This window comes from Metopolophium dirhodum, chromosome 1 (genome assembly GCF_019925205.1).
Source record: "Metopolophium dirhodum isolate CAU chromosome 1, ASM1992520v1, whole genome shotgun sequence".
Lineage (NCBI taxonomy): Eukaryota > Metazoa > Arthropoda > Insecta > Hemiptera > Aphididae > Metopolophium > Metopolophium dirhodum.
In genome coordinates, this window is record NC_083560.1 from 47,644,129 (window position 1) to 47,671,884 (window position 27,756).

General features: G+C 28.5%; 2 protein-coding genes across 2 annotated transcripts in view; one reads left to right on the forward strand and one right to left on the reverse strand.

The window, feature by feature from the left end:
• LOC132936233 (hemicentin-1-like) overlaps nt 1–27,756 on the reverse strand; it is a 281,074-nt gene that overhangs the window by 21,109 nt on the left and 232,209 nt on the right. Inside the window, exons 7-13 of the mRNA XM_061002921.1 lie at nt 25,158–25,315; nt 24,178–24,322; nt 23,985–24,115; nt 23,670–23,829; nt 20,854–21,129; nt 17,535–17,849; nt 15,070–15,303 (exon numbers count right to left, since the gene is read on the reverse strand). Coding sequence (XP_060858904.1) covers nt 15,070–15,303; nt 17,535–17,849; nt 20,854–21,129; nt 23,670–23,829; nt 23,985–24,115; nt 24,178–24,322; nt 25,158–25,315 — 1,419 coding nt within the window. The remainder of the gene's footprint in view (nt 1–15,069; nt 15,304–17,534; nt 17,850–20,853; nt 21,130–23,669; nt 23,830–23,984; nt 24,116–24,177; nt 24,323–25,157; nt 25,316–27,756) is intronic.
• On the forward strand, nt 1,314–6,954 carry LOC132935017 (phenoloxidase 1-like). Its single transcript, XM_061001449.1, is given in 15 exon segments — nt 1,314–1,451; nt 2,370–2,490; nt 2,669–2,712; nt 2,714–2,859; nt 3,007–3,230; nt 3,360–3,562; nt 3,698–3,848; nt 3,935–4,036; nt 4,215–4,379; nt 4,452–4,580; nt 4,642–4,830; nt 5,171–5,306; nt 5,700–5,935; nt 6,249–6,558; nt 6,734–6,954. Coding segments are annotated over 13 exon segments (2,112 nt in total). The 5' UTR covers nt 1,314–1,451; nt 2,370–2,382; the 3' UTR covers nt 6,528–6,558; nt 6,734–6,954.

Sequence of the window (27,756 nt, forward strand, 5' to 3'; positions counted from 1 at the left end):
CATATATAATATAAATAATATAATACTATTAAAACACACACTAATACAGTAATATACTTTTTGTTATTTATGTACCTACCTAAACATTTAAATTCCTCATCTACAAAAGGGATTTTAAATATTAATGTACTTAGAATCTGAATAGAACAATAATAATATAATGTTGATATCATAATGTGTATTACTTAATGTTTTTTTATAATTATATGCTTCTGTAAAATTAAAAAAATATGTATAAAATATAAATTTTTAAAACGGATTCCAGTTCTGAAATTGATTATTGAATGTCTATTATTGTTATATGATATGAAATTTTAATTTTTATGACCTATTTAAATTTAACACAAGGAAATCATGTACCCACCGTAAATCATGATTCAAAATGTTTTTTAGTGATTTAAAATATTAAGTTTAATCACAATGTTTAATACAAAAAAATACTTAAAATTGATATTTAGTTTTTTATGTCTAGTATAACTAAAATTTTTATTAACGATAAACTATAATGATATTACTAATATGCAGTGGCGCCAAAGTATATATTTACCTATGACAATTGTCATAGGTGATTTTAGTAGGTAGGGGGTCACCTACTTTGTCATTCTATAGTTATTTTATGAAAATGTGTTTAATAGACAACATAAAAACTATACTTGGTGTATGGTAAGGTAATTATAAGAAATAGGTGGGTGTCAAAATGTTATGTGGAGGTGTATAATGTCATAGTTAACATTTTGGACTTCAGCGCTATGATATGTTACAATGATATTAAATGTTCAACAATTTTAATATTACATTAATGAATAAATTAATATTTTTGAATAGTCTTAAAATACGTATCTTCGCTAGTCATTTATCAACAATAATAATGGTTTGTTTTATTGTGGGATTATTTTATACTGAAATATTTGCTCGAATTAGCATTTCAATATTTTATACATTCATGACGTGTACATTTTATTATTAAAAATACTAGAAAATAAGTTCTTGAATGATTTTCTTTGTCGAATACCAGTGATTTGATTGTATACACACGAGTAGGTTTACCTCTTTTTGTCGGCAGTTGTTCGGAAATCGTAATTTACAAATTTAATGAATTGTTTTGGAAAAACTTTGTACCACTACACTCATCAATACGATTCGACGTTTATCTTACTAACCCATTTAACTTCCTGCTATGTTTTTAAAAATTCCCATGAAATATTATGCTACAGTTGTAGTAATCACGTAACCAAAACCCTGGATATCTCTAATCGATACCGGACTACTGCGGTAGGGCCTTTTATAATCAAATTTCATTATTAAATTCCCATCACAAATGCGTTATAACACTTCATTGTGGTTTTTTCTGCACAATATAAAAGAGCAACAAACGAAGGACTGCATCAGTTGAGTAACAGTCTCTGTTCATCAATAATTATCGTTGAAGTTCTACAGAAACAACCGTACAAGTAATTATTATTTTATAACTAATTATTATAATTAATATTTTTTACGCTATAATAAATAATTCTATGTTTTTAAATGGCTAGTTTGATTTGTTTTTCAAAATATGAAATAATATTACTTGAGAAATAAAAACATTAATATAGCTGAATTATTTAACTAATTTAACATTGTACATATAATTTATAATTCGATATATTAAAAAAATACATGTCTGCAGTTTAATAAGTAAAATATAATTAATAACAAAATTATCACGTAATATTTGTACTTAGACATATTTTTTTGGTATTTATTGTGTAATTAATTATTTAGGTAAGTACTTAGTATCAAAAACTAATAGGAACATTAAATTATTTTTAACAAAATTAAACAATTAGACAATTTAAAAATCATTTTTATTTATTGTTTATTTATAAAATCATTTTCATTAAATGATTTGTAAATACACATTTGAAAAAAATAATAACTATCTAGGTACCTAATATTTATTAGATGTATATAAGATATAAGCAAAGTATTATTACTTTGACGTACCTATAAGATAAATAATCAAAATCAGGGTTAAAACACAAGCAAAGCAAACCTTTTACTTAATGTATATGAGTATGAATCATTGTAAAATCAGAGTTTATAAATTATATTTCTTACGATACTTCTATTAATTTCCTATTAAAAAAAAAAATATAATTATTTTGATCACAACATTTTTAAATCACATTTACATAATATAATACGATATATTCGAATCAAAAATTTAGTTTTGAGCTGTTGGTTCACTATGATCCCATAAGGTTTTTATTAGATGGATTTATGGGTGCGAGCGTATTCAAAAAGTTTGCTTTACTTATGTTGATTGGATATTCAAAAATATATATTATTATACTTTCATATTTTCTAAAAATCAATTTTTATTTATGCAGAGGAGCAAATACCATGACGGACAAAAACAACATTTTGTACTTGTTTGATCGTCCCACTGAACCCATATTCATCGGGAAAGGCGATGATAATGTATCTTTTGACGTACCAGCAGAATATTTGGTGAGTTGAATTTCATACAGATTTCAAATAAACTTATATATTTAAAAAAAAACTAATCGCGATAGGTACTTACTCAAAATTCAGATTGGGCGAAAACATAATACGATATTGAAAAATATGTTGAAGATATTAATTTGTTAAGCAGATCCTTACACATTTTTATTTTATGTTTTTTTAGACTGATCGATACAAGCCACTGGCGTCCGACATTCAAAATCGTTTTTTCTGGCGGCAAAACTATCTCAGTTACTAAATTGTCCACTATTCCCGACTTGTCATTTCCACTGCAACTTGGAAGAGATAAGGCATTTTCTCTTTTTATTCCGTACCACTCAAAAATGGCTGCAAAATTGATTGAAATTTTTATGGGTTAGTAAAATATATTTTAGTGTTGCCCAGTACTTCCAGTATTCTAGGCACTATTCAGCTAATCGGTTTTGGATATTAAACATGCGTGCATCGACTTCAGAGTTAACAATGTATTTATATACTATTTGTATATTTTACGTTTCACAGCTTCCAAAACGTTCGATGAATTACTGTCGTTAGCCGTGTACGCCCGCGATCGAGTCAACCCGTACATGTTTATTTATGCATTATCTGTAGTCGTGACACACAGGCCCGACACCCGTAATTTGGAACTGCCATCGCACGTAGAAATGTTTCCAAGTCTGTACATGGACTCGACAGTTTTCGGCCGAGCCCGAGAGGAATCGACAGTGGTCCAAACAGGTTCAAGAGTGAGTTAATCTGCGCTGTGCTGCATTTTCACAGTCAACAGAACTGTTTAATAACAACAATACAAAATATAGACCTACCAATGTTATTACCTACCTATCTGTAAATAAACATTATTATCGTTGTATTAGACCCCAATTGAAATACCACACGATTATTCCGCCAACGATCTGGACTTCGAGCACAGAATCAGCTATTTCCGCGAGGACATCGGTATCAACCTCCACCATTGGCATTGGCATTTGGTCTATCCGTTCGACGGACCGGTGGATATCGTAAACAAAGACAGGCGCGGAGAACTGTTTTTTTACATGCATGAACAGATAATAGCCAGGTTAGTTGTGCATTTTGCAATATTTATTTCGTACAAAATATTCATTTTATCCTATCGTCGTGAGATGTGTGTTGAACAGCATTAACGACCAATTGAATAATCGCTTATATGTGTTTACACGGCATTAACTCATAGGTACAATATGGAACGACTGAGCAATGATATGAACAGAGTTGTCCGCCTGACGAATTGGCGTAGCCCGATCTTGGAGGGTTATTTCCCGAAATTAGACAACATTTTAGCCAATCGTGTATGGCCACCGAGACCGGTCAACGCCACACTTTCGGTAATGAATAAATAATAATATAATAATATTCCAACTATTGTATTTTCATATGTAATAATTGTTTACATTTGTCTTGTATTGCACAGAATATCAACAGAGAAGTAGAACAGATATCGTTTGATATCGAAGATTTGGAACGCTGGAGAGACCGTATCTTCAATGCTATACATTCTGGATTTATTATTAATGTAAGTTTGACACTATGTGAATTTTTTTAAGCAAAATCGTTATAATTTATAATAATAACACACGGTATTTGATTATTAACGGACGGTTATTAAGATTAAATCAACATATTAGTATGACGTGTTTTGTCGTTAACCACAAAAGTAATTATAACCTGTACATTGTTGTTTTATTTAATAGACGGCTGGTCAACAAGTCCGTTTAACTGAAGCCGACGGAATTAACATTTTGGGAAATCTCATCGAAGCTAGCATATTAAGCTTAAATCAAAATTTGTACGGTTCTCTTCACAATAATGGCCACAACGCAATTTCTTTTATCCATGATCCCGATAACAGATTTTTGGTAAAAATTGTGTTTTTTACTCTGTTAATTTATTAAACATAGCATATAAATAATCGTCTTCATATGTTTTAGGAAAACTACGGAGTTATGGGCGACTCGGCCACTGCCATGCGTGATCCAATATTTTACCGTTGGCATGCATATATTGACGATATATTCCAAGAGTTTAAAGCAACAATCCCTAGCTACACCGTTCAAAATGTATAAATTCGATATGTTTTTTTAAATGACTGCTCGTTAAAATAAATCATTACATTTTTAGTTGAGCTTCGATAACGTAAGAGTGCAAAGTGTAGAAATATCGGCCACTGGGATACCACGTAATGAGTTGGCGACGTTCTGGCAACAAAGTGATGTTGACCTGTCTAGGGGCTTGGACTTTTTGCCACGTGGATCTGTATTTGCTCGGTTTACTCATTTGCAACATGCCCCATTCAATTACAAAATTACCGTAAGCAGAAGTCGTGTATTTGAACTGACAACATACCTAAATGTTTAACATGAAAATGATAGTGACGAAATTAAATTTTAAATTAAGTAGAGCTATACAGAAGGTTAAATTAATTATGTCAACAATATATTATATTCATATATATATAAAAATATATATATATATATATATATATATATATATATATATATATATATATATATATATATATATATATATATATATATATATATATATTAATATACATTAACTAATGTCAACAATTTAGGTAAACAATTAGAATTTCAACCAACTAACGTTTCATTATAAAACTATTTAATTGATATATTAAATTTATAAGGTTGAAAATAATGGAAACCAACGAGTTGGAACAGTTCGCATCTTTATTGCTCCTAGGTATGATGAACGAGGTTTGCCCTTCTTATTCAGGGAACAGAGGAAACTCATGGTAGAACTTGACAAATTCAGCGTAACACGTAAGTATTATTTATTAAGACTTATTGTTAAAAGATTGTAAAAATATCCATTATTTTGTTGCGCTCTGTGTGTTAGTTTTTGAAAACCACTTATTATTTTATAAATTAACTTGTTTGATTGTCAAACACTTAATTTTTAATATTATTATATTATTAATGCTGAATTAAATTATAAAACAGATTTAACTATGATAACAGGTATTTAATAAATTAAATATTTGAGCAATATTATTATCGTTGAGTGGTTTATATAGGCAAAGTACCAGTTTCTATGTATGGTATACCAAAGTGGAATTATTTATTATTTTTTTTTTTCAAATAATACCTAAAGTTGTAATTTTTCAGTTTTAGTTTCTGGTTATTAATAATGTATAAACCAATTTATTTGTACAGTGACCAGAGGAAGAAATGAAATAACTCGACGGTCTATTGAGTCATCAGTTACTATACCGCACGAGGTAACTTACCGAAACTTAGATAGAAACAGACCAGCTACTAATACAGAAGCAGCGGCAGCTTTTAACTTCTGCGGTTGTGGGTGGCCACAAAACATGTTGATACCCAAAGGGTCGGCTGAAGGATTCCAGTGTCAATTGTTTGTCATGATATCTAACGGCGCTAATGATCAGGTAATAACAGGAACACGTTTAAATCAGATAAGGATGCTGTGCTGTAAAAAATATTGTGTCTTACCATTGACGAAACGCACGCATACCATCACATCGATGGTCGACAAAAATGACCGATAGGTACCTATACTACATGTCATAATGTCATATCGTTATCACGGCATGGCATAATCACAATCGTCTGTTATATTATTATTTTCTGCTCGTTTGAACGTGATCCCCACGGTAATCTTACTGGGACGTGTTTGCTTCGGCAAAACCCCCCGCGAATCGATCAACATTAATCATTACGATTTGTATCGACCCATAACAGGTGGAGAACGCACAAGCGGACGGACAGACTTGTGACAATGCTTCGAGCTATTGTGGTATTCGTAACTCACGTTATCCAGACGCCAGGTCTATGGGCTATCCGTTCGATCGGACACCTAGAGACGGAGTGGTCACACTCCAACAGTTTTTGACACCGAACATGTCTGTGCAGGACGTGCGTATACGTTTCTCGAATCGCACAGTGGCACCATTGCAAAACAGAATAGGAAGCCAACAGACTTCGAAAAATCCGCCAGCAAAAGCTCCAGGTCGGAACTGAGGAACAACTCTCGGAGAACGCGTAATATTTTGTAAGTGTAACTGTTTGTGCATATAGGTATATTATCATGTATAAATTAAAACACTCTGTAATACCGAACACATTAGAATTTTTCAAAATTATTCCCCACAAATGTTGTCAGCTTTTTTTTATAGTAAGACTCTAAACGTAAGTGTTTTTATTTTAATATTATGTAATATTTACAGGTTTTGGATTAAATTGGAAAAATACGATTCGAATTCATTCAACGTTTGAAGTTAATATTATCATCTATACATTTATCATATTTTAACATTATATTATAATCTACGAAAAACTATCAAACTAAATATCTTATTCTTTATGTTATATCAAATATTGGTACATATTATAAAAAAACGTCGTTTTTAAATGGCTTATTAAAAAATAAATATTAATTTATACAAAATACTGTGTATACTTTTATTTATACAAATTTATTTGGATACCATAATATTATGTTCCTATTCTTTCTATTAATTAAAAATGCGATGAACAATGAAGCTTTTTTAGTTACCTTATTATCTGTATGAAACTTGGTTTAGTAAGTTAGAGTACAATAAAAGAATTAAAAATATTTTATAAATTGATTATATAATATATTATTTTTTATAAAAAATAATTTGTTTATTTTTTGGGAGATGAAGCATAGTTGGAAATCGAGTACAATTACTGGGACAGAGGGGTGGGATCGCTAATTACTTTAAATATAAAAAAAAACACTGTTAACATTTTGAAACAAATAATACTCTAAAATGCATTAGTTCTTTTTTTTTTATTTAGTAGGCGTTATAAATAGATAGAAGGCACAGCAAGTGAAATTTTTTTGTAGAAATATATAAATTCATACAATTTTTAATTTAAATTCCTATGCTGGGAATTTAATACAAGGATCCTCATAAGTTGTTGTATTTTAATAAAAAAAAACCAAGGCGTAAAGCCACATTAAATAATATTTGAACGAAAAATATAACAACTTTAATCAAATTTTATTAGTCAATTTAAAATATTATTTATATAGTTTCGAAATTTCCCACCATTACTTATGTTATAATTTACTTTACATGAAGAAATTTTCAAAATATTTATATTAATTTCATGCTATTTATAGGTATTACTTTTTTTGAATTTGTTTACTATTTTTCAACTTTTCATGACTTAAACATGAACAGTGTTCGTGATAAATGATCGAAAAGACATGTCCACAGTTTTATTTGATAAGCGTTTGAAATTCAAATTGTCTGTCCAATTCACGCAGAAGTTAGAATCTGAGAATAAAATTTTTGTAACCAATAATTTATCATTGAAGTCTAACCTATTATGCAGCAGAAGCGAGATCTCCGGTTTTGAAAAATGTATTCTTCAAATAATAGCAGGTGGTTCAATGGTTCAGCCGTTACGGTTACACAAGCAGTTCATGTAAAATTAGTAGTTGTTTTGCTCAAAATATTTGCCATTTTAGTAAGAAAATATTCTAAAATGAACTTAACTATGAACATTTCGGGCAATTTTCATAATCAAAAATATTACAAACTATTTTTTTATTGCGTTTTGGAGTGGTCCAAGTCCAACCAATGATTGGCCTAAACATTCCTCACCGATTACTGTAAATTGGAGATTCTTGTTACAATAATTGCTTCTAGATACTTAATACCTATATGTACAGTATTATTTTAGTAAAACTAAATTTCTTCTAAAGGATTGAGGGTAGTTATTGTTATGTACATTTTTATTACCATATAAAATATTGTACACCACTCTAGTTTTCATACACTTAATGTTGATCATTGATATTATAGAATATAAATATAATTATTTTTTCTGATTTGGTTATCTCTGTATTTTAGTTTATAACAAACGATTATTTACTATTTTCATTTTGACGATTTATTATTTAAGCTGCATATTTTATGAAAAGTATAATATTAGACTTTATTATATTCAAAAAGAAAAATGAATTTATTATATTATATAAGAGTTTTATTTATGTACATCTGCAGTAGTTTATAAGTGAGTATTTGAAATAGTTTCGTACTAATATTCCGGTTTTAAAACTTTGTTTTGTAAAGTTTCTGTGACCATCAGACCATGTGTTATAATTATCATACTCGAAATGTATTGTTTACTTAAAAGTTAAAGATAAAATAATTTTGTTGATGAAAAATTAACTAAATACAAATTAAAAAAACGGAAATTTATAGTAGTTATTGGTATTTGCAACAGACTTGTGCATTTTATATTATATAGAAAAGAATCTATATTAGGATACTATCATTATTTTACTGTAAGAAATAAACAACAATTCAAATTGGTAGCCGGAAGATATACATGAATATTATAATTTATAAGTATAAATTATAAATCACATCGCAGCTTTTGGTATAAAATACATATCATTTTAGAGTCTTTTTAAATTGTTAATAAAAATGGACCCCCGGGTGCTGAAATTACTGAGATTGTCTATGCTCATAGTTAATTGTTTTTACTCTAATTAATTATGACTTATGAGAGATTAAATTTGGGAAATGAGTTCAATTATGGCCACCAACTGAATAAGTGACTATTACACAGAAAATGTCACGCGAACCATAGCCACCCAGGCAGGGGACACTGTCGGCAACCCAATTCTCAGATGTATATTGTCACTGTAGCACCTTCTTATACCAGTCCAGTTCACAATTTATCATTTTACGAATTATAAAAATATGTTATTTGGCGTTCTTTTTTGAAATCGCGGTTATTTAATAAATACATAAAATAAATAACGTATTTAAAATATAATATTTTTAACCTTACAAGTATTTCAATATCTACGTCACAACTCGCGCTCCCCGCTCACGTTATTTCAATATAAGACGGTCGATTGCTGACCGAACAAACAGTTTTAAATTTATATAAGAGTGATTGTTAACTCGGACCCGGGTAAAAAACTGTTCAAAGGATCTATTGTAAATTTGGCCCCGTTTATTTTCAGGTAAAAATTATTGATATGTATATACTCAGTCCGGATAAAAAAAAAAAAATATGTCCAGACCTTCTCATATTTAATAAATAATATTTTATAGTATAATATTTTTGAGAACGATTTAGCATCGCCCATATAACGAGTAGGCGATTCTCTTTATCTTCCAAAAATGGTTTTGTTTAATTTTAATTTTTGTACAATTAAAAATTATGGAAATTCGTAATAATACAATAAATTATATAAATGTGTAAAATAATTTTTTTTTAGTAGAACGCCGTGGATTTGACGTATTAGTTTACTGATATTTTTTTATTTTTATACTTTTACAACGTGATTTTTAACAATTCTTATTTATAATTTTTGGAGTTTGGAAATTTAAATGGTGAGTTTTTTATTATTTTCAGTTTCAATTTGTGTGTCATGTTTATTCTATTTTATCGGGAAAAATTATCAGGCAGAGTTTAAAATCGATTTTTTTTAGTATTAGACATTTCTAGGCCGAGTTTACGGCAGAAAAGGTAATCAGGGACCCAATTTACATTTGTCGTTATTTAAACATTGAAAACATTATAATACAGGTGATTTGAAGATAAAACCATAACCTAATTAGATCTATTATTAGGTCTATTTAGAAAACTATTTTAATTAATTTTAATATAGTCATTGATATTATTGGTACCTACCTATTATAATATTGTTTATACCTACTGATCAAATAATTTCAACAGAAAATCAGCAACGATTTTATGGGTTTATTATAAAAAAACTTACTTACTGTGTATTTTAATTAAACTTTTTTGTACTTCTATTAACAATAGGATGTAATGAGACTTTTACCACAAAACTGTTTTATGCGTGAACGAAACCCAAAGGCTATAACAATAAAATTGGCATATTATTAAAATCCACGTCATATAAAATATATCAGAAATGTTAAAAATTGCATATTATAATTTACAAAGAAGATAAAAGAAATCTAGTTTTAAAAATTCGATATTTCTTTTGCACTAAGTTTATAAGTCAAACATTAAAACGATAAAAAATACGATATAATTAAATTGTATATGCAGTTGTTATATTATATTTAGCTAGTAATTATTTGAATGCTTTCAGGATTATATCCCTTCCATGCCTTTGTTACGTTTAAAATAACGGGCGTGTAATAGCAACCTATTAAAAGGGCACAACTGTAACGAAATTATACTGAAAAACATGTTAACGAACTTTGCATAGTATGGTTGCATATAAAAGTCTCTGAAAATTTCTAATGAATGTAACTTTTGTTTACCAATATAAAGTTTAGAACTTACTAAATGCAATAACATAAGCTTTTGTTAATAGTATTTTTTCGTAGTTATACATTTTATTATTCCACATTTGAAATTCATATAATTTAAAATGTCGTTTTAAAACGTACACAACAAATTAAAATTATAATTTTAAGAAAATGACATACATGATTACATGTAGCATAAGCAGGGGCGTGTACAAGGGCTGATGTGGTTTCCCCGTGGCTTTTTTTCCTTTTTTTTTAATAAGTTTTGTAAGGGACGTCAAAGAAATACTGGAAACTATCAATCAAATTCAAACAGTAGCGTTCTAAATAATGGCATAGAAAAAATTAGACCTCCGGGTCACTGGGGAATCTTGTTTACGCCCATTCCCCTCCCCCGATTAAAAAAAGAAAAACTCCTATAAGAAAGTCGAATAAATTCTGGAAGCTACCAAACAAGTTCAAGCAAATATCAAACAAAATATATAAGTGGAGTGATCAGTAAAATACACGCAAAATAATGTTATGTAAAACAAAGGTTAAAAATATAATATTGTTGTTTATATTCACATAAACAATTTAGTTATTTCAGTATGGGTACCTAATACATAATATTATACATTATAACATTATACATAATATTTGAATATTTCACATAGGTATTATGAATTTAATATTATACATCTTTACATATTACCTACTATATATTTAGGTATACACGAGATAATATAGACAATATTATATTATTAACTAATCTTATCTCGTCATCACTTGTTAAGTCGATGATAGTAAACCGAGATAGTTTCAGTCGTAAATTATAGCTTAAATAACAGACTTCCACCGTGAGCTGACAATATTATGATAGTTAATTTTACAATGTCCCTTAGCTTGGGGCATTTTTTATATATTGTATAGTTTGCGGCACCCTCTCGCCATTTTAATCACATATTAATGTACATAATATTTGGATTTTTGTATTACAATAAAGTCCGATCTCTAGTTATTACCCTAAAAATTAATAATATCTGCACATTTTTAAATCAATCATACAATTTTAAGCCATGCTCCCGGGTACTTAAAGTTAAGTAGTTTTTAGTCTTAAAAAAAAATTAAACGTTCTGCTATAACTTTTTTTTTCACTAAATATTGGGTAGTACATTTTATGAGGATTTAAAAAATGCCTTTTTTTATATCATTACATAATTACGTATTACATAACAATTTTAACTTATTTGTTACATATATGTAACAAATAAGTTAATAATCTCAAAAAATCTGGGTATATGGTATATTTCGTTTTATTACTTACATGATTATCGAATGATTCTAAATGAAATTGCATATAACGTAGGTACAAAATTATTTTAAATTAAATTTTATATAACAATGACTAAAAATAATACATAAAAAATAAACTATGCATGATTTTCGATCAGTTCATCATTATTAACCTTTGCCACTGGGTCTGAAAAAAAACTCTCTGAATAGATCTATCACACCATACAACGTGCAAATAATAGTAAATAATGGATTTGGGGGCTTGAATTTTACCTACAATTATTTTTTTATACCTACACTAATGATTTTTTTTTCCAAGGCATTATTAACACATTTTTCCATTGATGTCTCTCTCCCTTATACCTATAAAACTATAAAACTTATCTGTCATAGTTAACAAGTTGTCAAGTTTATTTTGTTTAGCAATATTCTTTAGTCATCGATGCCAACATCCAAAATAGGCTAACATAGGAATTATGAATGCATATTGTTGTACATGTTACAAATTAAGGGGATTCGAAACCATGATTTTCTGTTTTTGTCTAACACATTCGTGACATAGTATTTTAGACGTGTTTTTTGCCAAACATTCCAATTGATCTATTGAAGCGATAAGAATTCTGAAAAAAAATTTGAATTTGTCGTCGAGTCTACTTGAAATCAACTTTCCCAGATGTTTGATATTATTCCCCAAATTCCTATAAATGTCATATTAAAAAAGAGTATTTAAAAATTTCGTATTTTGATTTTTGGAGAAGTTAAAATCAAAAAATCAAAAATGTCGAAAAGTCGATTTCAAGTAGACTTAACGACAAATTCAAATCTGTTTTTAGAATTCTTATCGCTTCATTAGATTAATTGGTGTGTTTGGCAAGGAACCAGTCTAAAATCCTATGTCACGTGTGTGTTAGATAAAAACAGAAAATCACGGTATCAAATCCCTTTAAGCATGTAACAAGTAACAACAACTTAACATGCAAAAGTGTTACTAACATGAGACTAGGTATATAAATTTAAAAGTAAACACAGATGATATTTTTTAAGAAAAATGTTTTTTTTTTTTAAATCCTTATTGGAGTTCTTCCAGAAATAAAACTGTAAAGTAAACATCAAAAAAGAAATTTTTATTTTGTACTGTAGCATAAAAATTAATTTTATAATCTTAGCATACATTTCTATGTACTATTTATTATATATGTACTATAGTCTATAAGTCATAAGCACTAACGATAATTATGAAAATAAAAATACCAAAAATATTACTAAAAATTTTGTTTATAGAAGCCACGATGCTTTTTTCAATAAAGACGCTTTCTTTTAATAAATTATATGATTGTCATCTGAGATTCGTTTTATTTGAATTCTTAGTCTTAGGCTTAGAACGACTCACATAATATTTAACGACATAGGTATCGTCACTACTTCGACGCATATTGTAAACTTTAATTATTAATTATTATTTATAAGAACAACTTAAAATTGTTCAATAGTTCTTTATAAACAATAAATACCAACACTATAAAGAGTACAATGAATATTATTCATACACGTATGCTACTATTGTGCCGACTGCTCTAACGTGAGCTAAGTATGACGAGAAATGAACCATGAACATACTATTAATATAATAATAAATGGCTTGTGAATCCCGTCCGTATTTTTCAATTAAATTTTAGATTCTGAGTGGAGCAAAGAATGTATTAATTTTACAACGTTGTATTTTTTTCGGTCTGTCATCGTCTTTTGGAGCAGTAAAATGCTTCTATTTCCTACTTTAGCATCTTTTCTGGTAGATAAATGCATTTAGTTGGTACTTTGGGGGCAAGCGGTTTCTCATAAATTTATATAATAGCAATTCAAAAACATTAAAGATGCATAAGCATGATTTTTTTTATAAGCATTTTAAGCTTAAATTTTGACTAAATTCGTCAAAATCACGAATATTTGCAAACTATTTTGTTGTTAAAAATGTATAAAACGTTCAATTTTTATAGCTACATTGATTGAAAATTTAAAAACAAAATTTATCATAAATAGTTTATATTGTAACCAAAAAAACCCAAAAAATATATAATCACAGTTTTTTTTAATACATATTTTAAGTTCAATTTGGACAAAATTAGATGTATAAATGACGAATAGCAATTTAAGTTATTTTGTTGTAATTTAAACGTATAAACTTTTACGTATATTATACATTTTAATATATGCAACGAAATTTCAAAATATTCAGATTAATTTTAAGCTATTATCTATTATTTTACTATGGAGCTTTTCACACCGTTCTACGGTATTAGGTAGTAGTAGTATAGACTCAAAAGTTAATAACAATAATATAATACTATGATAGATATATTATACACTATTGTAATAATGAAAACTGAATAATAAATGCATACAATTGAATCAACCCACCTTAATACGATAATAGTAAAATAAGTTAATTTAATAGCAATATCAAAAACACATCATGAAATATAGGTATATGCTACTTGAATATAGATTATAGGCTGATAGTTAGGTCTTCACTCTTCGCTCAGCATCGTTTTTCGTATACAATGGTTTTATTATAATATCTAATTATTATTTTATATTGTCATTTATCATTGAATTCAAATTTAATACATCCATTTCAGTGGCTCCATTTAACATCTACAACTGTACAGCTAATAGTACCCACTTACCCATATTTTTACTCGCCTTTTTATAGCATAATGTTAGGTAGGTAGTTTTTATAATATAATATATATTCTAGTGAGATTTTCTCAGCCGTGTTCGTGTAGGTACGTATAGTATCATTCAACGAAGAAACTATACACTTGACAATGTTAAATTAGTATCCAGCCACGTGTTCAAAATTTAAAACTGTCGGCGTATAAAAAAAAAAATCAATTCAGGTCAACATAATCTATCGTGGAGGGTTTCGGAGATAGTTTTATTTTTAAATTGAATATTTCACGACTACGGCTGGGGACCTGTTTTTCCTTTCCATTATAATTTTCACTAACTTGTGACAACTGGACGTTCGTCGACACCCTTGGACCCTGTAAATCGAATTTCTTCACCGTTTTGAATCCTGACAGTTTGCCGTTCCCGGAATACTGATCGTCCGCGGACGTTGGCCGCCAACCGTTTGGCGTACACCACCGCCATTGCACATACTCCCACAAAACAGCATCCAAGCAGCAGCATACCTATGTGTGCGGCTTCCGAAAACCGTGTAGCAGTGCTGGTCGAGTCTCCTAGGGTCGAGTCGAAAAAAAAAAACAATACAGGTGTGACTATTATTATAATATTGATCGTGTCCGGTAAATTGTGAAATAATAATAACAATGACATAATACATGCCTATCGATAGTTCGCACGAATATAACGAAAAATAACACTGGTATTTTTTTTCATGTTTTTCATATACAACCTAGATATATACGTCTCATACTCTGCACCTGCATATTATACTATTATCCCCAAACTTGGTGCTAACTCGTTCAAGTGGATTTATTCTAATAATGATTTAATCACTATTAGAATACATCCACTTGAAACACTATCGATGACAATAACTTATTTCAATTTAAATACTTTTTAAAATGTTGATTATAATTATTAAGAAAATAACGTTATAAATTAGTTTATTTTTATCGATTACTATAGTTGAACCCGCGCACATCGTTGTCCGTAAAAAATGACAACACTTAAAAAATTATGATTGTCAACTCTTTTTGGGTGTAACTCTGCAGTAAGTGCAACTCAGCCATCTTGGATAAGGCAACTTGCGAAAATTCTATTTTATGCAAGCTTGTACCTGATCTGCCCGATTAACCAATAAAAAAATTAATACTAATTTCTTCTAATTATATAACCGATAGCGACCATTTATAAACAAACATTTCCATCGTAAATCTCAAAATCCCTGTTTGAGCACCTCCCCGGGTTGGATCTACTGGGTCCAATAATTGTGAATCTAAATCATCTCGGGAACCATTAAAAAAATGTCATCAAAATTGGTCCAGCCGTTTAGGAATGCATAGAGGACAGACGAACGGACAGACAAACATTCATTTTTGTATAATTATATAGATGATATTATATGTTTTTGAATGTATTGTATTTAATTTTAGTAAAATAACTAAACTATAATTCGATCGTATTATAAATGTAGACTAAATAGATATTTAATTGAGAATTCATAGTTATACATTTTGCATTGATAGACATGTCACATTGTTGTTGGTAAAGCTGCAACCGCAATCAATTGAGTGTGATCAAATATATTACTGGAGAATACAAATGCTACAGTGGAAAAAGAGAAGACAAACAAACTACCGTACTGGTAAAATGTCATGGAAATGTAAAAATTGAAAGCAACGATAATTTACGTGACTAGAATTATATGTCGGTATGAAACAATTTGCAATAGGGGTTCGATTGCAGATAATAAACGTATTAACTGACGACGAAGACATTTGTTCTGTTCAACGTTGTGTGCTGTTGTACGCCTGTATGCTTGGACATTGTTTATTGTCGGAGGGACAGGCGGCTTTTATATGAAATGTTATTTTTTTAAGAAATGAGATAGCGTCTTATTATTTATTTAATTTTTTTTAAAAATATTTTACTTATACTTTAGGTTATATTTACGTATTATTTATACGTCTACTTTATCTATTCTGTATATTTAGTAAGTATCTATTTGACTATACAGCGTGTCCAGTGAGGATATTCCTATTAGCCGTAGAGGGGGACTCGCCGCCCGGATAAAAACAGGTTTTTGCCGTTTTACCTATAAACTAAAAAAAATATTAAAAACCATGAGATTAATGAAAATAAAATGTTGAAAAGTCAAAATTTTCACAAAAATAAACTCTATAAAATGGCGATCTTCAATTGTTTCAAAAATTAAAAATAAAAATTAAATTAAATAAAAAATAAAATATGCGTAGTCTTTGTCTCTGTGAGTATAATAAAAAAAACAGATTTATGATATATTTATTATCTCAGGAGATATCGCAATGGGTAAATCTTCGCGGGACCGCCTTATACTGTATAGTGTATATTGTATGGGTAAGTATGTTAGATATTCAAAAAAAAATCTCAAAATAGGTGTTTTTGATTTTAATACATAATAATAATAATAAATTATAATTCAAACAATACATCGAATTACATTTATGCTGTCCATCCGTGACATTTGTGGATATACATCGAACTCAATGCAATTTATGAGTTTTTCATCATTTAATTTATAATCGTGTAGAACCATCGCACTGTCTTATATAACACTATTGTTGCTTCCATTAATACAATATAGGGATAGGGGATATGACGTTTATGATTCATTTTGGTGTTACTTCAGTTGTCTCAAGAGTAAAATATAATATCATTAAGATGTATACATTTTTTTTATGAAATTTAAGACTCGTAATTTTACATTTTTAAATACTGATCAATTTGAAAATATAAATCCACTGACCAGCTACTCGCGGGTCCTTGGGATTAGGAGCTGTTTCGACGTAAACTCGTACTTGGCCGATACTTGAGCCTTTTGCGTTGCTTGCGTAAACTGTGGCCACGTATCGGGTGGACGGTCGCAACCCAGTAATTTTGACAGCAACATGACCGGTTTGGCCAACGTAACTGGCTTCGGCTACATCCGGTCGGTCGATTGTGGCCACTGTGCACGCAAAATGTTGCGGAAGTCCACCACCGTATCCGGGCTCGCACCGAATTGTAAATCGAGTACTTGTCACGTTCACTGGCAAACAGTTTCTAGGTGGATCTGGTCTACCTGTGAACACGGCATACAATCGCATTATTAAGCACTTATGATTCACTTATGATTCACCTAAATTGTGTATTCAAGCAGATCATTTATTGGTTACAAATAACAGAATAATTTTAGATTATGCCTATAAGACGTAGAGTGTATAATATATATTTTAAAAAAATCTCAACAACAATATTTAAGTGGATATTGTTCTCTCAGCAGCATTCAATCTGTATCATGACAGATTGTATTCATGAAAAACGTATGTAATATTATATTATTTTGTGCGTAATATTATGAAATTTTTTAAATAACAAAACAATTTGTGAATTTTTTACAGAATATTTTTAAACTATAAAACTATTAGCAGTTGTCATTTTAAATGTGAGAAAATAATAAATTATCAAAACAAGTTTATGAATGTATAAACTAAAAATCCAACTGCCTATATTATACCTTCCATAATTGTTATATTATTATATGGATAAATTAATATTGCAAAGAACATCCGTATTTAATAATCTATTCACAAATACTAAACCAATTATTTACTGTATGAATATTCATATCTAGAAACTATAACAATATTATAAGTGTATCAATTCTACAATCCCTAGGCACAAGAAGAAGTAAGTACATGAAGTTATAACTAATACAAACTGGTTGATTGAATCATCAGTTTATTAAAGATCTATTAAAATATAAATCCCACCATTCACTCAATATTATTATATCAACAATTTAATAATTGTTGGTCATAACTCACAACCTACAGCTACATTTTAGAATCGATATGTTATACATTTCAAGAAAATAAATTGTTTTTAATATATTATTATGTAGGTAAAAGTAATTGTTTAAATCTATTGTTTTCGAGGAAAATGTTGGAATATGTAAGGTAGGTATTTGTCTTATACCTAAAGTGTCATTTAGAAAACATTCCAATTTGTTCGGCATGCTACACGCGAAAATTCAATTACGTGAACACTGCAATAGGTGTTAAAAGAATGAAAAACAAATAGGTACATTCCAAATATTTAACATTCCTATAAACCTTCTGATTTTTGTTATCTTTAGAAATAAATTGTTTTGAAAGTTTTATAAAGTTAAATTCAAAAAAATAAAAGAATATTGAGAATACAGTATTTTTACAGAATAAGTAGGTAGATAAAATACAAGGAAATATCCTAGTGAATAAATGAAAAAATATATTTCATTATTGATTGAAATAATAAATTGAAGTAGTTTGTATAAAAATTTGAAACATTAGGTATCATATTTTTTTAAGATTATGTAATAAAATATGTACTTTATGATCAAATTACATTAATAATAACTTGAATGCTGAGTATTATTTACACATTATTATTGACAGTTTTCTATTCAGTTATATTTTTACCAATAAATAAAACTGAAACGACGAGTGTTTGCAAGAAATCAATCTTAGGTTTAGAAAATGTTATGAAGAAAAAACGTATATTAAATATGCAACTTAGCATATTAAAATACTAATTTATTTATAAATAATGGATTATGTTAAAAACAAAAAAATTAAAACAATTATCTACTTAATATAGATGTTACATGTTATCTAGTTACGTAGACAAATGTACTAGGCGTCTAAAAATAAATAAAAATAAATAAAACTAAAATGAGCTTCACCGTGTTCAATGGCCGTAGCTGTAGTACCCCTGTGATCCTGTCCTCTACTCGTAAGTTATAACTTTGAATATGAGCTAATATTTATATAACGAGTAAATAAGAGAATGGCAGTGAATTGGATAAAAGTATTGACCCTACAGGGAAATCTGTGGAACTCAAATAGTTGTGCACATATTATATTATAGTTCTTAGTCCAAAATTAATTTTTTTTTTTACTTCAAGTAGCTTAAGTGATACGAAAGTGATTTAAGTATTGAGTTTTCATTTTCACGTCTAGGGCCACATTTAATCATATTAATTTTATGAAAATATTGCGCTTTCGGGTTTCGGTGAGATTTTTGAATTTGTCTAATATTATTTTTTTTTTTTTTTAAATTTTATTAGAGAATATACAATCTATACTCATAGGCATAATGAGAATATGTGCTACATTATATTAAAAAAAAGACATGAATAGGGTGAGGGAAAAAACCATCCAGTGATAGCACTTCCTTCTAATATTATTAAATTAAAAAGTGATCAATCATATCATACCAATGATTATTATTTTATTATTTGAGGTTTTAAACAATAATTCATACCTAACATAAGTTTTTTTTTTATTTTCCATAGTAAATAAGTTTTTACGAATCGTTAAATCTTGGTGTGCAACAATATTGTGTAGTAGGTACTTGTGTATAGTGTACACTATGCTATTATACCTACGCGTATAGTTTTTACAAAAAAATTTTCAAAATTTGTTATATTTGTAAGTTAATGATGATAATTACATCATTAACTGCACTATTATACATGGGTACACTGAATAATTATATAATATTATTTTCCCTATTACTCAGTACCCTATAAATTTTTTTGAATTCTTTTTGCTGGACACGAAACTAGATTATTTGATCATCAATCTCCCGCAGACAAAATCCTAAAATATGTATAGGGTGCTGAGCAATGTAGATAACTGAGTTATAAAGTGTACCTAGTTTTCGCGGACACACGGTATCTTCGTATGATCTCAATTTAATAATTTTAGAGATATTGTATTATTTTATATACATTATACTATATTTGGAGAATGTTGATTAGGCATAGGTAGGTACTACTTCGTTGAACGACGTTTGAATAAAATGTGTATGTGTGAATACCTACGCTTAAAATAAGTACTGTTGTAAGACCAATGAACTGCCACGTGAATATTGTTGGCTATCGTGACTCGATACCATTAGGTGGGTACAACTGTCATTTATGTTTTAGTTGATTTAAAACCGTTTGTATTATATAATGCGTACATTTATAGTATACCGTCGGTCGTCTCAGAATTTACTGTAGTCCTAAAACGTTCAAAGGCAAATAGTGTTCATCAACTTACCTGCTGGTACAATGTGATAAACACACGGTTGCGATTGGGTTGCCAAAGAGTTGGTTGCCCAGCACAGGAGTGTACCAAAGTCTAATACTTTGAACTTAATGGTGGCCATGCTTTTGTCAGAATTAGCTACGTTGATCAAACCGGATACGGAGTTGTTGAAAGCCCAACGGAACGAAGTAGGTATAGGATTGCTGTTGACGTCACACTTGACCCATGCAGTTTCTCCTTTGTGCGCTCCGTATACGCGTTGTTGATCGGTTTTACAAGATGGTTCGTCTATAATTTCGTCGACATGGTTTTAGAGTATTCAAACGGATATTTTATAAAAAAAATAGTCATACACGTGCGTGTGAAGGATTTAAGACCCAACACTAATTTTACAAATAACCAATACAGTGAGTGGCGGATTTACTGGAGGGGAGGAGGTCCAGGGGCACTGGGCCTCCCCCCCCAAAAAATAACCGATATTAGTATTTATTTTATATTATATACACTAGCATATAGGATTATTTATATACCTACTTATTTCAAGTATACTAAAATAATGTTATGTTGAATTTTTCAACAATTGTATATTTATAAAAATTAAAATAATCCTCTCCCCCCGAAAAATGTTAAAAATCCACCACTGAGGACAGATAGTTGGCATTTAAGCTACTTTTTATGATATTATTTATGTGCTAGCGGTTACGGTTTACGTAAGGTTAGAACCACGTGGTAGTTGATTATAGCTATGTTCGGTCGTAACGAAAGCGTATCTATACGTCCAGTATACACTGGTGACTAGTATGTTGTTGAAAACAAAAACTTTACTCTTGAATTGAGCTATATTTTAATCTCTTACGATCATATCGATTAGTATACAATTACAAGTTTAATGTTAATTTTTACCTATATTAATTATTGAAACTAGAACCAACACGGAACAAGTACCTAGGCATAAGCTATTGTAAGTAGATAACTAATACCTTAAGTCGATTGAAGCCGTAATTAGCCTATACGGCTTATATACCTATATACATCTTAATTATTTATTTGAAAAAAATAGTATTTATGATTTCCCATGAATGTCAAGCGATCGATTACGGTTTGATGTTAAATTAAAAAAATACCAACGATAATTTAAAATCGCGAAAATAACTGAAGATGGCCTTTGAAAAATAATTAAAAATGTGAAAATGAATTATCGAAAAACTATGTAAATCACGTTATTAATCTGCGAACAGTATCAAATAATACACAACACTATATTTAGATCTAATTTGAATATGATTCAATATATTATTTATAATTTACTATCAACATTTAGTCATATTTATTGTGTCAATACAAGTATAAAATAAACATATAATATAACTAAATATCAATGTAAATTATATAGAGTTCTTAAGTTCAGAGACGTTGTCAGGAATATGAAATGGAGGTAGGTATAAATTAAACCAAGTTTTTTACAGTTTTCGTATATAAATAATACATTTATTATTTAACCAGGGAGGGGGGGAGGTGAAAACCCCTCCTGGCTACGCCACTGCTTAAGTTATGTATTAATAAAAATACATAACAATGTCGTCAGAGGCGAACATTAAATTACATAAACAGTAGGTATTATTTTATTGCCCGGTGTAATTTGTCAGTACTAATAATTGCATTAATTCGTGCTTGATATGTATATTTTAATTTGGCATTTAAGTTATAAGAATAAATTTACCTAATATTATATTAGTAGAATAAAATCTTATTTTGAAATGGGCGCCATTTTAAACAATTTTATTCTTATATGCCGAAAAATTCGATTCGTCTTGTATTACTTGAAAAAAATATATAACTATCGTAAAACTTGTAGGTATAAGCATATTAATAAGGTTTATGTTTATATTGTATTGTACATATAGTAGATATATATTATATATATGCGTGTTATTAATGAGCTTATTAATTTAGATTAATATTATAATTGTTGTTGAACTAAAGTTTTGAGCCTTAAATAATATTACTATGTCAACTTATATATTATTTACCCCTTGCGAGATTTAATACAATTAATGATATAAAATAATATATACACTTTGCACTTTGTGTGGGTTAATCATATTTTATATTTAAATTTTGAACTGTAAAGTCAGTCTAGACCTCTAAATTTAACAGAAATCTGTCTGAAACAGAATTATTTTATGGCTTAATAAATAATAAATAAATATTATTAAATTCACATAAAATGGTCTATACTGAAATTTATTAGTGGTATCCGGCAATGAATCCGTTTCTATACCGATTATCCTGTGCGACCACAGTAATTTTAGCTTGATATTAATATTTTTACGACCAACGATAAATAACAATTGACGATTCTTATTGCATAATGTCAAAACCAATGACTACTATTATTATTATATAGTCTGTATATATTTTTTAAACATTTAAAATTTACTTTGAGACACGCGTGTATTTGTTTTTATTAGGTACACATATTTTGTGTATATGTATGACATCATCGGGTTTAAGTGTTAATCGAAGAATTAATGTGAGCTCTCATTGTTATTATGCATATTAAAAAATTGGTTATCCATAAAAAAATCAGCAAAAACTAAATGCATAAACATAGGTATGCATATCATAACTAAATTAAGTTATACAAATACATTAAATAAATAAAACCATTGATTATGAATACTAATACTGTATCCTGTAGGTATTCATAATCAATGATAAAACACCAACAAATTATGCGTGTTATGTCACTATACCTATACTCATCATAATAACCCGTCATACATTTTAATTAAATGGAAATTATTTGCGATATTATGCGAACTCACATTTAACGTCAAGGTTATAGGCATCGCTTATCGATTTTCCTCTGGCATTTGAGGCTATGCACCGGTAACTTCCAGAACCTTTACGTGTAATTGATTGCAAAACTAAGGTTTGATTGCTCACAATTGTCCTCCGGCTTTCATGTTGTCCGACATTTGATCCCTGGAATAATTTATATTGAAAAAAATTTACTCATTTTGTTTAAATATTTACAATGAAGAACAATCTAATAGTAAATATTTTATCTTTTGAACGTGCTTATCATTTTGATAATGCCATCGAAACCATTTAAAGTGTTTATAAATTGTTATACTGACATTGTGATCCCAATCAAGTCTGGTAATGGACGGAGAAGCATTGATGGTGCATTCGAAGTACACATCTGATCCTTCTTTAATGTTGGAAACATTTAGGTTCCTGCCCAAACATATTTTTAGCCTCGGAGGATCTAAGTAAAAATAATTTATGATGAAATATTACGCAAGACTTATATAATTATAAATACCGTACAGTGAACGTTAAGTATTATTTGTTGTTCTTTTGAGTCAGCTGGAAAATATATGTTGCTTGCAACACAGCTTATAACACTTTGATTATCGTCATCAGAGGGTACTAATTTCAAAGTGCTCCATGTCATATTATTATTTCCAACCACCTGAAAATATAATATATGATACGAAGTTAAGTAAGTTATATTTTATATTTCTAATTTGTACATTACAATATGTGTATAGGCAATGTTTGTTAAATTTAAATATAAATTATTTTTTATGAACATGTTTTGTTTTTAATGGTTTTTATGTTGTTCATTTTACAAGTATTTGTAAAATACAAATTAATATAAATTTTTATAAATTTTTGTATCTTCAATTACAAATTATTATTATTTTTAAGTATCCTATATAGTATATAGGTATTACATGTATGTTGTAAATACTAGTATATTATAGAAATATTCAAGTTTTTTTTTTTAGATATAATGAACCCGGGTTACCACATTTTGATGAACTTGTGCAATTTCATTTTATGTAATATATATAACCACAACAATTTAATTTTAATAAAAATTATTCATAAAAAAAGTAAGAAGTAGGTACTTGTTTTTTTTTTTACTTTAAATACTCAAAGAATATTAATTATGGTTTTTTAAACGACTGGTATAACCCAATTGACACCAACAGACCATTCTATAGAATGGGTTAAAATAATTTATGATTAATTTTGGTCGTACATTTTGTTAAATGATACGCAAAAGTACGCAAAAGAACAACAAAAGAAACTGGGTCAAGTCCTTTTGATTGTGGTTGACCTTTCAAGAACCGAAAATACTTTGATCATTTCATAACGTTCATGGCAATATACTCGATTGAATCAAACATCATGGAAGTATTGAACTATTCGATCGCATACATTGTTATTTGCATTATTTTATTAAACGGTACCTACGTATATTATTCAATCAAGAACACTGTATAAGGAAATCTACGTACCTTTACCCTTTTTGTTTCGTACTCGATGACCCGTCCATTGTGGTACCATGTTATGTTAGCTGCTGGCCTTGAACCATATGAAATGCAATCGAGATTACTTGGCTCTCCTGAGAGAAAAGGGTGTTCGGCTCCTGTGATGGAAACGCTTAATGGTTTCACTGTGAAATGTTTCGAAACAAAATTTAATAAGATACTTTTGTAAAAATAATTGTTACCTAACCTTTAAAAACAAATATTTTGTTTAATTTCTATAGATCAAGTGTTAAAAAAAATCTGATTAAAAACACGATTTATCATATTATATTATAATATAATATACAAACAATTCTAAATATCTTGTAAATTTGACCATTGACATTGAAAATTGTAATATAATTTAATCATCTGATAACATTTTTCTCGTAAAAGTACCTACTCGAAATGTGACAGTAAATTGATCCTGTAATCATACAATTGGTACTTAAGAAAGGACATTCTTGAATTTCAAGATAAAAAACAAACAATCGATAAATTACTAAAAAAAATTAAGACATTTATGTATATTATCATAATTTTCTTACCAACTATATAGATTAGTATGCGTTTTTAACAACATTTTCATAAATCTTCGATTCATTCAACATAACTTATTTTACTGTCTAAGGATAGATCTAAAAGTTTATAATCATAAATAATGTTGAATATAATTTAAAATCAAAATTAATAAACTATTTATTCAGAATGATTCATCAAGCAATGACCATTGACCACTCTCATTTTCTTTTCATAATACATATATTAAAATTCAGAGTTTTGTAATATTTAGTTATAATTGAAGAAAATATTTTAAAATACTTAGATTTTTTACAACATTTAAAGAGTAATCTGTAGCGATACTTGTTTACTGTTTCAATTATTTGGAACCAATATTTTTCATTTTAAACTACAAATCCTAGGTTTTTTTTGTAAATGTTGATGTATCTAATTCAAAAGCCGAACTAGTAGGTAGTTTCAGAATTATAAAATTATGTAGCTTTACTAAGGATATTAGTCCTTAAAAATGGTCTTGCGAACAAAATACAAATATATGTAATATTTAAATTAGTATTTATTAAAGTCGGACAATTTTTATAAAATATGAATTGTTGATGGATTAATATTAATTACTATCATTTTCAAATCCCCAGACTTATTATCATGGACTTTTTATCCTTAATACACAAAGTTAAGAAACTCAAAAACTACACATTTGAATTTCGATCTGAATTTAACAACATTTTAAGATAAATCATCTGCTCCATAATGTATAGTAAAAAAGGTTGGTTCTCATTTGAAAAAAAGCTTGTACCACTACAGGCCACTCTTTAAATTATTTAAAAATCCGAGCATTTTAAAATATGGTGCTTAAGTATATTTAAAATTCCCAAAATCAGAACTTGAATACATTTATTATTAAATGAAAATTGGGGGAGATCTCGCTAGGTAAATCACCCTATGTACCTCTATAATACATCCCTATATAATTTATAATAATTTTTCGTTTTTCGTTCAAACAGTTAGTATTCCGTGTAAATTTTTATCGATATACCTATAATTCTAAACATTTAGTCTTCGTAATTCAACCACATTGGCAATTTAATACTTTTCTAGATAATTTTTATCCACATGAGTTACTTACACAAATAAGTTATTTGGCACAGGTATCTATTTTTTTTCAGTTCTATTTCTAAAGAAGTTTATCGTATATTGTCTTTACGTAGTTTTACATTTTATGTCTCGTTTGGTAATCTGGTCCACATTATACAATAGATTATCTCTAGAGACGAGTACAAACATATATAGGCACACTTTATTTTCCTATCACATAATTTTGTATGCAGATGTTAAATTTAGAAACGTTACTGTCGTTTCTTACTTGCAACGTTTTACACGTTAAAATATATAGGTATTTATTATTCAATTCACAAAAGGATTTAGTTTTTGAAACGTATAACTGCAGTATTATATTATATCATACAAGCATTATACAGCTTGTAAGCTTACAATCAAAAAAATCATTTTTTTTTTAATTAGAATAGCATAATATACCATATATTACCCTACATAATATGTATCTATATTGAGTGTAAAATAGCATATATTATATAATTGGAAAGCAACATAAATAATATACATATACATAATATAATATATAACATGTCTCATCCACATAGGGTAATCCAACTTCTTACAAAATTGATATTCATTTAATGATTTATTTTCCTATTAGGATTTACCGTCCTAACGCGGAAGTAATTTTTAGATTTCGCGTGGATACACATTTTATAAATTTCATAAAATGTAAACCATTATTAATTTACACTTAAATTATTATTGTATTTTATTTTAAATGTATAGTTAAACTTTCATCAGGAAATAGCAAGCGCCGGGACTTCAAAACCCCACCTGGCCACCTGGGGCAATATACATTTTTCGTATCATTATAATATATAGGTAGGTACCCACTGATTAGCTTAAAACAAATTAACGTAGTAAATAGGTAGGTATACGCAAAGTTTTTAATAGGAACACATCTATAATAATTTAATTATTTAAAATTAAACATTGACTGCACTATCCT